This window comes from Bacillus rossius, chromosome 3 (assembly GCF_032445375.1).
Source record: "Bacillus rossius redtenbacheri isolate Brsri chromosome 3, Brsri_v3, whole genome shotgun sequence".
Lineage (NCBI taxonomy): Eukaryota > Metazoa > Arthropoda > Insecta > Phasmatodea > Bacillidae > Bacillus > Bacillus rossius.
In genome coordinates, this window is record NC_086332.1 from 123409956 (window position 1) to 123426600 (window position 16645).

At 36.9% G+C, this 16645-nt stretch overlaps 1 protein-coding gene across 3 annotated transcripts in view; it reads right to left on the bottom strand.

The window, feature by feature from the left end:
- Positions 1–1227: 1227 nt before the first annotated feature.
- LOC134531217 (uncharacterized) overlaps positions 1228–16645 on the bottom strand; it is a 136493-nt gene continuing 121075 nt past the window's right edge. For 2 of the 3 annotated variants that reach the window (XM_063366881.1, XM_063366882.1), the window contains one exon: positions 13149–15685. In XM_063366881.1, the coding sequence (XP_063222951.1) occupies positions 13661–15685 (2025 nt within the window). In that variant the 3' untranslated portion in view covers positions 13149–13660. Of the gene's footprint in view, positions 3176–13148; positions 15686–16645 lie in introns of those variants that run through there. The other variant, XR_010074969.1, reaches the window with a different exon arrangement.

Below are 16645 nucleotides of genomic sequence, written 5' to 3' on the forward strand. Positions count from 1 at the left end.
TAAAATTTTTTTTTTAATATAATGAGTATAAGAGAGAATACTATCTATATATGCACAAGACATTCTTTTAAATGACAAGTGTGTGTGTGACGTAATAACAATACTTCTAATAAAGTGGTGTTTGAAATCGCCGAATAGTACTAAATATACGTAAAGTATATTTTTTATTAACACATAAATATTCATATAAGCATAGGTAATGCCTATACATTTTTTTCATTATAGTGGTATCAAAAATGGCAGACATGCTACACAACAAATTAAGCATAATATGACTATACTGGTCTAGTACTATAGTAAAAATAAACATGGCTGCCCTCCAGTGTGTTTTTTGAATTTTTTGCACATAGTACTACTACTATAGTCATAGAGTAGTGGCTGCCGAAATAATAATTTTATTTTATATTCAAACTTGAGAAAAAAAACAATGACTATAATGGGAAAAGAGATGGCTGCCTGGTATGCTGTGCTACAAGATGGCGGCCTGGAATGCTGTGTTACAAGATGGCGGCTTACAGCAATCGATTGTCATATAAAATATTATTTTATTTTCAAAGTTGGCAGTTCTGGATACTTCCTAGCAGACGAAATTATTATTTTTTCCAATGTTGACGAAAAAATAAACATGGCGGCCGCATAGCACCCAACAATATATATTTTAAATTTCCCGCCTACCAATATAAAAATATAAACATGGCGGCCGACTAGCAGTCGATGCAGCTTGTTTAAATTTCCCGCCTGCCACTATAAAAATATAAACATGGCGGCCGACTAGCAGCCGATGCGGCTTGTTTAAATTTACTACCTACCACTATAAAAAATATAAACATGGCGGACTACATCCGTTTTTAAAAATTACACAACACAAAATTTTTATAAGCATATTAACAACATCTGAAATTATTTTTTCACGATGGTCTCGTTGGTGTGTGCGGTTAGCGTGGCTGACTCACTATCCTAAGGATGACGGATCGAATCCCCGCCGCCCGCCATCCCAATTTTGTACTTGTAAAAATAATTCTGGCGCGAGACACCAGCGCTACCTAGCTTCCTAAATTAGAACCCTCCACACAGCCTCCACGTGGCTCCCAGCAACGCCCACCCGGCCACGTGGTGCCACGCCCACCTCCTGCCACGCCCACCCGGCCACGTGGTGCCACGCCCACCTCCTGCCACGCCCACCCGGCCACGTGGTGCCACGCCCACCTCCTGCCACGCCTACCCAGGACACGTGGTGCCACGCCCACGGCACCTTCTCACTACTAAAATGCACCAAGTCTGAGGGATTTCTGGAGAACATTTAATATCAATGATGCGATTGATTACATTGGATGTGCTTGGCAAGAAAAGAAAACCATGAATGGTGCGTGGAGAAAGATTTGGGAAGAATGTGTACAGGATTTCCATGGATTTGATGAAACTAAGGAAATCGGTGAAAAAGTTGTTAGCCTAGGAAACTAAGTGGGACTTAACATGGACTTTGACGATGTCGAAGAAATAATATTAAATTATACTGATGGCCTTTCAAATGATGACTTAATCACTTTCGCAGAGCAGCAAGAAAATGCATACAAAGAAGAGGCGAGTGATGATGAAACTCAGCTTATGCCTACATTAACGCCCAAAATTATTAATTTGGCACTCCAAATTTTTTGAAAAGGGATTTGAAATATTGCGACAAAACGACCCAAACACCGAGAGAAGTTCAAATGTGATTCGAAGCATGGACAGTTCCTTAAATTGCTACAAAGTTTTATACCGGGAAGGCAAAAGGGCTGCAAAACAATGTTCAATTGACTCTTTTTTTAAGAAAAAACTGAAAGTATACTGTGATGATGATGATGCAGGACCTTCACACAAACAATAATAAAACTTTTGTGTGTTGTTTAGTGTTGAAGTTGGCAGACATGCATGCTATAAAAACAGTTGTGAATTTCGTTTTATACCCTTATTTACGCTATTGTTTTAAGATAGCATTTTGTTAATAGAAAACGTAACAATTATTCTTCTCTATTCAACATTCAAACAGAGCTTGTATGTTAAAAATACTATTATTTTTAACTAAAAAATGTGACGTATACACGTGCTTCGTAAGGAAATATGAGGTTAGTAGGCTATGTTCAGTTCAATTATGCCGCCTGTGAATTAAATTGTATTTAGATGTGTTAACAGTATGTAAATAAGTACATTTAAACGAAATAAATGTCATATAAGGAATAGTAAACAAACTGATTTCAGTGGCTGAAGAACCAATTATTATGAATAACATGCACTCATATGGCAAAAACGTATTTGATTAGCGCTGTTTTGATTAGCGCTCTATTTTCCTGGAACGATTTAGAGAGTTACTTCGAGGGGCTGGTGTATATTTATATATTAGAGGTGGACGGGATCCCGAAATTCGGGATAAAAGTCGGGGAAAAAAAACCATTCCCGAACTTCAGGAAATAATATTTCTCTTCGGGATAATACCCCGCGATTTTTTTTTAAATAGTAAAAACCTTAGTCGTACTAATTTTTATATTATACAAATACGTTATGTATACATACGTCCCATAACAACTTCGTATACGTATTAAATGAACAAAGTACAAAGACATCACAAAAAATAAAATACATATTATAAACATTAACGTAAATTCAACACTCGTTCATAAACATAGTTTAAAATAAATCTCTGACTAAATAAAGAACACAATGATGAAAATTATTTTTAATGAATTTATTTTTAAGTTTGGCGAATGTTAACATCTTTGACGTATTTTTAGGTTATAATTTGTCTTGAAAATTAACAAGAGCAACAATAAGCAGTGTTGCCAAACGCGTAATATTCGAAACGCTAATAAACTGAAAGACGCCATCTTGGTTTCAAATATTTATGCCATTAAAAACATCTTTCATAAACATCAGAAGATTTTACGTTTTAGTAGTTGGTCATTATGTAAGAATGAAAGTGAACAATTAAAAACAAGTGGCATTTTTAAAGTACGCGTGATAATTATTTTTGGTTAATTTCATTTAATAATAAAGGGTAGTTTATACAGTTGTGTGAACGATGGAGCCTGGCAGTCCAGGCAGTAGCAAAAGCGAACCAGGTGTGTCTTCTGCGCCTATTTGGAAGTTCTTTAAAAAAATACCAAATAACAAGGTGCAATGTACTTTGTGCCCTTCTGTCCTGAAAACAGAATATGGTTCAACAACAGGCATGCACATACCAGGGTGGCCACTATATTTGTGATACAAAATTCCAGGTTTTTTCAAGATTTTCCATGTTTTGGAATATATATATACAAAATTACATGTTTTTATTTATGTAATACATGATACAAAGCACACATTTTAAAACACGGGAACTTTATAGTACTAAATATAAAACAAAAATGCACAAAATGTGATACATACCTAACTAAAAAAACAGGTGACAGTTTACTAAATATATATTTGCCACATAACTTAAACCTTACTTTGTGTTTCAAATTTCTTCATCTATGAGAGCTGTCTGTTTTAAGGTATCACTCATTATTTTGACTTTTTTTGCCTCAAGTTCCTGGAGGTTCCTTCAGCTTATATTTTTTTTTTTTTTTTTTTTTTTTTTTTAAAACTTTTGGAACCAAATACATCTGGTATATTTTGTGCGTATTAAACAGGGCACAACACTGGCCGGCTGGTGGTTGTTTTCATTCAAAACGTGGCTAAAGAACTTGCATGGATCAGGCTGAAAACATCAGGCTATACGTGTAAGTTATAAGGAATCTTATTATCAAGAATTGAGTTATGGTTTTTTGAGTAGATATACACAGCGACAGACCGGATGCTCGCCCGCGTCTTGTTTTAACTGTCGCAGCGATGTTTGTTTTGACAGCTCAAGCAATTATCTTTTCCCGTGGGTTGATAGAAAAAGGTCGCTTCACCCAGCATACAAAAAGGGGCTACGCCACTTATTCCCCACGCAGGAAACACACTGGCTGCTGTCTGTCATCCCCCGCATTTCCCCCTTCCTTTCTTCTAACATTCCACGTCTCGCCTCTCGCGCGAGCAATAACGAAGCGATGTAGCAGTTGCACCACACATTGGGCCGTGTTTATGCTTTATTTGGTGACCGCAGGGGGTCCAACATGCTTTTATTCCGTATATTCCCTTTTCATAGGACCACTGCTATTAAATTGCATTAATATTTAAATTTGAAAGCTTGTAAATTCCTTGCCAGAGATGACTGAACTCTAACTTGGTGTGAAAAGTGGTATGTTTTGACATACTTTTTTTTGGCGGGTTGGGGGGGAAGGAGGGGTCCAAAAATATTTACTACCATCTTCCCCCTCCCTCAACTCTTCAGTTCCCTATTCACAGTAGCCAAATTTTACGGGCAAAAGGAGGGTGAAAAGAGCAGTTTCTCACTGGAGGTTTTACAAAGGGGAGGGAAGTTGGGGTGTTATAAGGGAGGAGACTAGATGGTTTGTGTGAGCTAGCCTTGAAGAATGTTACAGAGGGAAGGGCATTATGAAGCCGCTGCCGCCAGCCAGCAGGGCGAGCTTCGTGTGCGCCCACTCGCGTTGCCGAAACTACCGCTTCCATATTTCTAAAGGAAATGTCCCAATATTTTTTTTTGTTATTCATACATGAACATTATTGGAAGTGTTAAAGCCAACACAAAAATACACTGTGTGTTAAAATTAAAAGATTTTAATGATTTTTCATTGTGTTTTTTATATAAATATTTTTTTCTGATTTTCACATTTTGGTCAAAATTTCAAATTTTTTGACAGTTTCCGAGAATGTATTCGTAAAATCACTGCTTCGTTATATCCGGTGTTCGTGAAATCGGGGTTCTGGGGTACATAATTATTACACATTTAGTATTATTATTTTACAAATTTTAAGTGAACATAGCATTACCGATGTTAAAGGTACGTTAATGCGGAAGGTTTATCGGCCGGCCTCAACACACAGCTGCGAATATTCATAAAAAAAGTGCAGTGTCGTTAGTTACTGGAAATATTTGACAGTTTATTGATAAGTGATGGATTACAAGACGTTGTAGTTTATAACACCGCTAAACCGTTGGAAGATACTAGTATAAATTAAAGTAATAAAAGTGCAAACGTAGGACTTAACTTTGTTACAGGAAGCGTTGCCTTCATCCTGAGCAGGTTGAGTGGAAAAATATTCTGTAACTTGCAGGTTTCTTGATTGGTTATTTATAACTATATTGTGATTCTTAGATTTGGCATGGCTTGTAAATGCTCCCCTACCCATCATATTGATCTTGAAACTTTTATTGCATACCTTGCATCTCGCACAAGTTCTGTCTTTCGCATCCTCAGTAGCCCATGGAAACTCAAGACTCATAACGACAGGAATACCTAGTAGACATTGCATTCTTTCACACACTTCTTCTGCCGCTGACCTTGGGACCTGCGCATGCGCAGACTCCTCGGAACTAGGAATCTAGTTCCCGTAGTTCCTCTGTGAGAGCGCTCTTCCGAACTAGTTCGTTCGAAAACCACAAAAGACTACTGCGAAATGAATACATTTCGGTAGTATCGAAGTGACAGGTTCGCGCTACAGTTAGTGGTATTATACATTCGTCTCGGAAAATGTCACCTCGTAGAACGAGTGATATATGGAATCATTACAATGAACTGCCAGGTAAACAGAAAGCAAAGTGTTGTTACTGTTCACGAGATGTTAACTTTGTGTCTGGAAGCATTGCAAATTGACGTAGGCATTAAAAAACCAAACATCCTACAATAAACTTTGTTAGAAGAGAGTTTGTGAGTGGGCCAGCAAACACACTTATTGAAGAACAGAGATGTGACGATGTTTCTACACGATGTGAAAATAATGTAGTTGTAATGCCAACCACTTCACAATCTGCTGTAGCATTGCCACCTACTTCACAATCTGCAACAACAATTTGTTCAGCACGTCAAAACCAAACAAGAATCGGCGAATTCATGACCATTAGCAAGCCTCTCGCGTTAAAAAAATCCATGCAATTTGATGAGCAGCTTACAAAAATGGTAGTGAAAGGATATCACCCATTCAGCATTGTAGAAGAGGAAGAATTCATAAAATTTGTACAAATGCTTTCTCCTGGCTATCAGTTGCCGACGCGAAAAACTGTTTCCCTGAGCCTTATTCCGAAAATATATTTTTCAGTGAGGGAAAAGGTGCAGCAAAAATTAAAAAAATGCCAATGCGGTGTGCTTGACAACAGACAGTTGGACTTCCCTTAACAATGAAAGTTTCGTAGCTGTCACTGCCCATTTCATCGATGGCGAAACGAATCTAAGTTCACATTTGCTGGATTGTATTTCATTTAATGAGAGGCACACAGCAGCCAATCTAAGTTCATTCCTGAAAACTCTGGTAAATGAGTGGGAAATCAACGATAAAATTGTCATTGTTGTAACAGAAAATGCACCGAACATTGTGGCTGCGATCAAGTTAAGCAATTGGAGACATTTGTCATGTTTTGCCCATACTGTCAACCTAATTGTGCAGTCATCTTTGCAAGAAATTGACGCAACCATTGCTAAAGTGAAAAGTATTGTTGAGTATTTTAAAAGGAGCTCTAGTGCTCTGTCAAAACTAAAATCAACACAGGAAAAAATGGAATTGCCACCCCTGAAACTAATTCAAGATGTAATCACCCGGTGGAATTCAACATATGAGATGATTTCACGACTGCTGGAAATAAAAGATGCTGTTATAGCAACACTAGCCATTATTCAGCCCGACCTGAATGTTGTAACAACGACTAACTGGGACATCTTACAGAGAGCGACTGATATTTTGCAAATTTTCAACGAAGTTACTGGGGAAGTTAGTGCAGAAAAGTCTGTTTCGACGTCCAAAATAATAATATTTTACAAATCAATGTACAACCATGTTCAAGAATGTTCTGCTGATAGGCAGCCAGTCCCAAAGGAAATAACAAGCATGTGCACTAAATTAATGGATAACCTGAATAAACGTCTGAATGACTGCGAATCAAATGAATTGTATTGTCAAACAACTCTTCTGGATCCCAGGTTTAAAAAGTACGGTTTCATACAAGACAAGAAGTACGAAGAAGCATATGCGCTACTACGCAAGAAAGTATGTGTGATAAGAGGTCCTGTTGAAATTGAAAGTGACGCCGAGTCGTCTGCTGCTAGAGCTACAACAACTTCACAGTCATCATTGTGGAGAAGTTTCGACACAACAGTGAAGAACCTTTCACCAAAAAACCCAACCGTTGCTGGAATCGTCGAAGCCGACAAGTACATACAAGAGTCGCTACTAAACAGCCTCGAAAATCCTTTAGATTGGTGGCAAGAGAGGAGGTATGTATACCCTCGCCTGTACACACTCATTCAAAGACGGCTTTGTATTGTACCAACATCTGTACCCTGCGAAAGAATAGTTTCCAAAGCTGGACAAATCCTCACTGAAAAAAGAAACAGGTTGTCATCTTCAAAAACCTCACAACTTGTGTTCCTTTACAGAAATATGAAATAGACTACAAAGTGTCTTCAAAACAGTATTAGTTATGTGAAACATTTTTGAATGTGTATTAATTTATTTTCTGCAAGTAAAGTACTTATTTTCACATGTGTTCAAAACAAAATAATGGTATAGTGTTTTATCATCTGTGACAACCTAAGCTGTTTTTTTTCGTATTAAGTTTTATTATGTTTCTTTAAATTTTAGTATAGTTTTGTAATGTGTGGTCTATGTGTAATTAAAGTTTAATTTCAGATTGTATAGGCTATCTGAAATTTAACGTTATTACACTTATTTACGTGACACGTTTTTTAATGCCAATATGTAATGTAAATGTCTAAAGAATATTAGATAAAAAATTAAGAGTTTGCGATCGTCAAACGATACATCATTGCGCAAGAAAGAACGAAACGAAAATAATGACCAACAGCCTAACTACGTAATTAAACAAACTTACTGTGTGAACTATCTGGGTCTTTGAACTAGCTAGTTCAGTGTGTATATGTACTCCTTTTCTCTTCGGTCTTCGTAGTTCAGATCAGTACTTGGAACTGACGAAGCGATGGGGAAATATAGGTAAAATAATATGGACAGGATGGTGTTAAATAACAGTCCGGCGGATTGTCGATAAAGGGGGGAGGATGAGACCAAATAAAGAACAAACGTAAGAGAGGGAAGAAAGAAAGACGTGGCATATTGGGTGACAGTGGTTGGGGGGGGGGGGGGGGGGGGGATCTTTCGCGCATGCGCAGTAAGGACCAAACAGAGTAGGAGACGAGAAACACGCAAAGAATGAAAGAACGATTGTTTTTGGTAACAGCGAACTAGTCACCTAGTTCGCTCGTCAGAACAGTTCAAAATGAACTGGTAGTTCGCGAACTACCCATCCCTACTTCCTAACAAACTGCACACTTAAGACTAACATTGCTCAAAGACTTGTACTGAACAGAACAAATTAGAACACCCCACGTTGCACGCCGTAGTGCGGTTCATATTCCCCCTCCCCTTCCCCCTCTTAGTGACGTATTGCGTCTATGAGGAAAGAAGAAACATGACACGCCTGGGAACACTACAGTCGCTGCCAACATGACACTGTATAGATTTGCTGCGTGATTATCAGATGCCGTGATGTACGTCTTATATAAGTTGTGCGCATTTACACCGCAGCATTTGCCCAGGAAAGAAGTAAAATTCCAGACAGTTTCCCGGTTTTACCCGGGCCTTTTCAAATTCCCGACATTTTACCAGTTTTTCCGGTTTGGTGGCCACCCTACAGACACTTAACTAAACATCCGAAGGAAAAAAAATGAGTTGGCCATTCTTCAGGAAAATTACACATCTTTCAAATTATCAAGCAGAAATGAGAAAAAAGTCAGTTAAATCAGATGTACCAACAAATCAGCCCAAGCTAGCTAATTTTGTCACCTGGGGTATTGACCACCCCCAGCCAAAGGCTTTGACAAAAGAAGTAGATAAATGGTTAGCAAATGGTTGCCATCCATACAGCATTGTTGACGAAAGAGGCCTAAAAAATGTTTTAAAATTGGCTCAGCCTCTGTACAGTCTGCCATCGAGCAAAACATTCAGCAGGAAAATAATTCCAAAGTTGTACGAAGAAACTGTCAACAGTTTGAATGCTAAAATAGGCAGTGCCAATTCCACTGTGTCATCTCTAGCGTTCACAACACACTTGTGGTCGTCGAGAAGTAATCTTGCATTCTTGTCAGTTACTATGCACTACATGGATCAAGATTTCAGTCTTCAGTCTCATTGTCTAGGTTCATTTCATTTCTCTGGTGACCACACTGCTTATGCAATATGCGAGAAATTCAAAGAATGCTTACAGAAATGGAATCTGAGTGATACATGCAACACATTGCCTGTATTTCTAGTGACTGACAATGCAAGGAACAAGAAGGCTGCAGTCTCATTATTAAAACCCTTCAGTCACTTGCAATGTTTTGCACATACTTTACAGCTTGTATTGTCTGATGCAAAGAAGAGTTCCGCAGAAATACAAAATTTGGCTAAAGCATGCAGATATATAGTTGGTTACTATAAGCATAGCACTACAGGCATGGAGAGGCTTCATAAAATTCAAAATCAATTGAGATTTCCTGAACTTGGAGTGATTCAGGACTGTGAAACACGCTGGAATTCTGAATATCTGATGCTTGAACGGTTACTGACCATTAAGGAAGCTATTTCAAGGGACTTGCTTTCAGAAGGAAAACATGACAATCTAAGTATCTCAGAATGGAAAATGGTTGATACATATGTGAAAATTCTCAAACCTCTTTATCAGGCAACAATTGTTATTCCAATTATTTATTTAATAACAAACAAACTGGACAAGTACTGTGCTGAAAATGAACATGGAACTGGGAAAACATTTGGGCACAATTTGCTACTGTCACTTAAATCATGGTTTCCTGCTTACAAAACAATGCAACCATATTTGTCAGCCATGATGCTGGATCCCCGCTTGAAGCACATTCTTCTAGACAAGCATGAGAAGGATGCAGCTATCCACTTCCTTACACAGCAGAGCCAGGCACAAGCTTACAAGACTGAGCATAACCATGCCAGTAAGTAAACCATTAATAAATAACCAATTATTCCAGTAATAAAAAATTCAATTTTTTTAGACTATGTTTTCAATCTGTTTTTGTTTCAGCTTCACAAAGGCCTGCTTCACAGAATCCTGGCTCTCTATGGGAGGAGTTTGGCTTGCTGGCTTTTCAAGCTCAAAAACAATCTGCTACTTCAACAAATCTCTTCGGTCAGAACTTGGACATGTACCTGTGTGAACCTGTTACGGACATAACGGAGGATACTTTTTTGTGGTGGAAAAATAATATAACCCGATTTACAACACTCAAAAACATTGTCTTGAGTTATCTTGGCATACCAGCAACAGAGGTTGCCAGTAAACGGGTTTTTTCTAGTGCTGGCAATATTGTGAGTGCCAAAAGAGAAAAATTAACAAGTAAACATGTTGAAGAGTTGGTGTTTCTTCATGAAAATTTAAAGTAGAGTAGGACACAAGATGTTTGTATTTATTACATTTTATGTTATTTATTATTTGTATTTGTGTGACTTTCCTTTTTTGTGATTTGGACTATAAATGTGAATGGTTTATTAAAAAAAAAAAGACTTAAAAATACGCACAATTTAAAAGTAAATATAATTTTCTGTACATCAAGCTAAGAGACAATTTACTGCTCTTGCTCCCGATCCCGAAAATCTAATGTATTTCCCGACCGAATCCCGTCCCGAAGTAAAAATGCTATTCCCGTCCACCTCTAGTGTATACACACACACACACACATAAATAAACAAATTTAACTTGGAAAATATCATTTCAAAAGCTAAGTAAATGTACATTATAAATCTGGTGATATTCACTCTAGCTGCGGTGTAAGATTTTTCTCATTATGAATATTTTCGAATATTCATTATATTTTTGAAAATATAAGATGCAGTTCCTAGTACGCCATACAACTAGCACGGTTTTCTTCATTATACGTTCTCAAATTTAGAATTTTTCATACCAGCTTAATTTAAGTGATTCTCAAGTGTTTGCGCTCTCTCCCTTTCTAACATGCAAAATACTAAGCTCATACATCTATACATCTCTAAGAGTATATTGTCAAGCCAACATGTTAGTGTCATTAAAAAAAAATATATATATATATAAAAAAATACATTTTCCAAATAAACATGAATTAACAAGATTATTACTCACTTAAAAATAACTGCTCAGGATATAAACAATTATTGCTCACTGTTGAAATATCTTACCATAAAATTTAATATTATGATTTTCAGGAACCCAACTATAGCATAAACACAATTCTGATTATGTACAATTTGTACTCATTTTAAAAAGTAAATCAAATTTGATAGATTTTATCCTCAACCAAATTTATAATATTATTACTTAGTACTACTCAACAAAACCATTTAAACAATTTAATAACAAGATAACACAGCGTGGGTTCTTTTTAGCTTACCTTTCTTTTTCAAGTAATTATTATAAATTATAAATAAATATGAATTAAGATAATTATTGCACAATTTGAAATAACATCAAAAGATATCAATAATTATCAATCAATACTGATTAATTAGAAAATAAAATTTACCATTGATATACACCAATAAGAAATATTTTTTTAATAAATAGCAATACTTGGATTGTTTATAATAAATTAGTTTTTGATTTTATTTTATAATAGGTATAGGTTAGATGTGAAGTAGCATTTTTCTAGACTGATTTTGTAGTTCTGCAAATTATCACCTACCAATGAGTTATAGTTCAACAGATTCTGCCAATATGGTACATATAGATGTTGCAATGCATTAATAATGTTCTGTTGTCGAATGAATGAACAATGACAAAATGTCTACCTCTCCGTGACGCAAAAACTAAACGACACGGACCTACCTCACAGTAAGTCTTAGCATTATAACCATAACAAAGTCAAAATAAAAACAATTAATATTCCATGCACTGGATTTGTATAAATTTTTTTAAACTAGCATACTTTTAGATGAACTTAACACATTTACACATTCGTGGGCTCATCATTATAATACTGTGAGTGATTTAGTTCATCAAATAATAATTCTTCACAAATAATTAACCTGTCAAACTAAAGCATGGAATGCATTACAACAGCAAAAAAATTTAGTTACACAACTAAAACAATGTTTAAAAATACTGATTTGCTCAAGTAATTAAAACAATATGTACTTGAAATAACACCATTTTTTCGCGAATATTTCCCGTGGTGCAGTGCATAACAATATGCTCAAACCTTACTGTGTTGCCCTCTGCCAAAATACTCCCTTACTAGATGCCAGCAAGTCGGATGGCGTTGGGCGCAGGCGGGTCGCTACCGCCTATCCCTCCACCGCGTGGAGCCCACTCAAGGCATCGCGGCCCGACCGTTCTCCGCAACCTATTTCCCGTCCTTATCAAGTCAGGGACGTTTCACAATAATGTTTCATAAAAATGTTGCATTCAAATTTGGTCTTAAAATTTCACTCTGAACGCCCCCCCCCCCCCCCCCAACAAAAAAAAAAAGGCAAATCATGACGCGTATTAGCATACAAAGTTGACGAGGATCCTGGCTGCATTACTGACAACACCTGAAGCTGATCATGGGAGCTGATCATGGGAAGGAAGTTAGCTGCGAACAGTGGAACAGCCAAAATTATTTTAAAACAATTATGGCATAAGAAAATGGCTTCCAAGGAGAGTAGCACAAAATCCAGTCCCTGGTTAATATATGTTGGTTAAATGTATAGGCACCATGAGGCTAGATGAAAGTTTTATTTATACATAAATTTATGTTATATTTGCTATGTAAACTGAATCTGCAATGTGCAATACAAGATATTTCTAAGTAAACATATGTATAGTAATATTATTGCGGCAGATACATAATACTAGTACATACACATGCTTGAGTCAACAGGACTTCTGAGGTCACACACGACTCTCAGCCACTAGAGTACCAACTTCAAACTGAAAATGGAGTCACGCTGGAAAATTGAGATTTAAACTATGACATTTGCGCATGTGCATGATGCATCAGCAACAATGACTATTAGGATCTTATTTCTAATTGTTACCAAAAATAACTGCTTGGTTTTCATTGAACACAAAATTTAAAATACTTAGACAACAGTATATACAAATCTAAAAACAAGTAATATTATTAATCATTTAATATAATACTAATAGTAAAAACTTAACATCCTTTTCACTTTCATATGGTTATATTGTTTTTGAGATCTTTGGTTTTGACGAAAATGAGTTGGGTTACACATAGCTGTGAACCAGGACGCAGGAAACACCCAGCTGTCTCGACAAGACGGTGTTGGTTTGTCTCTGCTTGAGGCGCCGTACGTAAAAGGTTAACTCAACACTCAGTTGAGGATACTTGTTCTAGTTGTGAATCGGGCGTAGGTGCACATCATACATGTAGCATTGCCGGACACAGAGGCGCAGAGCCGACGATGGCACTACCCGAGGAAACAGCCATGAATGATGAATCAGTCTGTGCCTCTAAGGTGCAGTGGTCCTTCATCGTGAGCTGCATTGCCACAGAGTAATCTACAGGTCAGTAGAAGTGGAGCAACGTTGCCTACAGTTCCTGCGCTAGGGCAGCATCCTGTACTTTGCCTTTATTTTCTTTAATGCTGGCTGTGAAGTTTGTGGTGAAACTGAGTTTTTGAGAGGTAACACAGTGCATTTTTTAATTTTCTCTTCCATATGTTTATGCATTTCAAATAGAAGTGTTGTTTTTTCATTTAGAAATTGTTCATCTTTAAACAGGTACGAAATATCAATTAACCTTTTGTTTGCATTTCGAAAACGTTGCTGTGCTGACAAGATGCTACAATCTGGTGATGCTTCACTGGTTGACACTTCCACAGTCTGTCCTTCAATCAGGTTGCAGGTATCCCAAGTTGTAGTTTGTTGACTGGTTAAAACTTCTAAGCCATGTTCTTCAGTCATCGTACACATTGGTTGAGTTTTATCAGACCAATCATTTTTGAAGGTCGAGGATGTTGCTGAAGGATTTATGACTCCTGTCACGGTGAAGTAGTCATGATCCGAATCCAGCGTGATGTACGGACTGTTGATGTACGCAGAGTTCAGCTGAAGAAAACTCCAACTGGGCAAAAATTCAAATATTGCACACATGTGTTTACAAGGAAATCTAAAAGTCACGAAGTCAATGCAACTACAGGAAGCATCATTGAAATCAACATAGTAAAATTTTGTTTTATCTGTAGAACTTTGAACAGCAAAAATACCCTCAGAAACTTCTGTAATAAATTCCTCACAGAAGTCAGATCGAGCAGCACTTATTCTTGTGAGAATGTGTTTTATGAAGTGTTGGGGACGGTTTAGCAGATATGATGGTATATCAGAATTGAATATATTGAAGGAAGAATTCTTGTAGCAGTAGTTTCTGTAATTATCTGGCAAATAGCTGTTTATTACTGTCTTGAGCATTCTAGTAAGGGATTTGTCAGAGTTGTGGCAGAGAACAGCATGCTTCAACATTTTATTTTGACTTTCAATACCATTGTTGATACGAACTATTGTCTCAAAATCTTTTTCAATGAAGGCTTGTACCCACCTGGGCACATCGGGTAGCCAATGGGTAGCAAAATAGTGGGCTGCATTAGGATTTTGTTGCATGATGTGACTGGCGTTCATTTTTCCTACATTGTAGTCTAACTCATTCTTGTCTGTCGAAGCTGCAATAATGCGCCACATACTTAGAATCTCTTCTGCATCAGATGTAACATTGCCCCTCTCTTTGACCCACCTCAACCAGGCCTGCTCTCTGTGGAATGCACTCAAATACACGGTGCTTCCCGGAAACGTGGTTTCCACTGCACTTATTTCCATATCACTGGAATCGGTCATCCAGAATTCTGGTTGCCATTCCGGAAGCTGAGTCTTGAATACATTCAAAGCTTCTGAGATTAGTGCAGTGCTTTCAGAATGCACCACAAAAGTACCAACAACAGTGTAACCAACATTGGTGTTCACTGCTAAAAAGAACAGTGGCAAAGCATATTTCATTGTTTTGTAAGCTGCATCTAGCAGACACACTCTTCCATACCTCAACAGCAACTTCTGTTGCCACTTTGTTTGGTGACAAAACAATAAAGTTGATACCTCACCATCAGAAACATCTTCATAGGGCCTGTAAAAAAAAAGATCATCACTGTTTTGAATTTTCCATTCATTTATGGTTTGCTGCAGTGCCTCTTGATCAATCCGGTCTCTTTTACGTGAGAAGATTGCACTGTACACATGGGCGTTGACTACAGATTCTTCCGGGGAAAAGGCTTTACTAGGTTTTTTTGGTATATTGCCACCATGAAATTTACTTTGCACATATTGATCCACTATCAATTTCACATCCCTAGTGGCCGTGATTCCTTGTTCTACTAGCCTTTCTATTTCGGTTACAAGTTCTGGATGAATTTTTTGTTGGCGGCGCCGTGACTTTGTTTTGGAATGTTTGTTACTCTCCGCACCACTGGCTTTCGTTGTTATGGGATGGTTATGACTCTCTGCAGAACTGGCTTTTATGTAGAAGCGAAGGTAGCTGATTAAAGAAGACTTGTCTTTCAATGCTACTTTGAGTTTCCGTGCCATCTGAAATTAACATAATTGCAACAGTTACAGTGTGAAACATTCACAAGAATTTGCAGTGATACACTTAAAGTAAGAAGAACGAAAATAACACTGATTGTGTAGAAATGTTCAAGGTTTATGATAGTACAATTGCTCGCTACTTATATAAAATAATACAGATTATAACAATATAAGACACGCATCTTATTTTTCGCACGTTGCCCCATGGTCGTTGATTGCATATTTTCTACCACCACATTCTTCATTTACAAACACTATGACTGTAATTATTATACTTTATGCTGCAACTGAAGTAAAAAAATGAAAGATTCCACCTTGACAATTTTGAAGCAAAATTATTTTGATATTATTAAAAGCTTTGAAGTGCTTATGTGCTCTTATCATAGTATCCTTTATGGGTTAGTTCAGGTACGTAAAAGAATGCTGTTGTTACAATTATTTATTTGACAAATGGGAATCAGCTTCAAAATGCAATTTACAGTAACAGTGAAGCATATGTATTGTCCCAAAAAGGAAGATTTTATAGTTCGTATCTTGTTTAATTATAAAGAAACATACAAAAAATAAATAATAAGTTCCCACATAGCATTTATAAAGGCAGTGACTCACAGCATAATTTTACGTATCTGGCCAAACCTAAACGAATGAGACCTACAATGAGATCACAGGAGACAACTACAAAACTAACTAATTCTGCCCTCCAAGAGTTCAAAATAAATCCAGCAAAAGATCCAAAAAAATAACTGGTATAATAATTTATCCTGATATTTCTCTTAAAAATTATGTAATTTCACAGAATGGCATTTTGAAGGCATGGCTAACAGTTTTCATTGCCATACCATATCTAAATATTGTAACCTACAGTGAGCACTACAAATCTAACCAATTCCTCCATAAAAGAGTAAAAAATAATTACATAAATTGTTCCAGTTTAAAAATACTACAATATTGCAATACCAC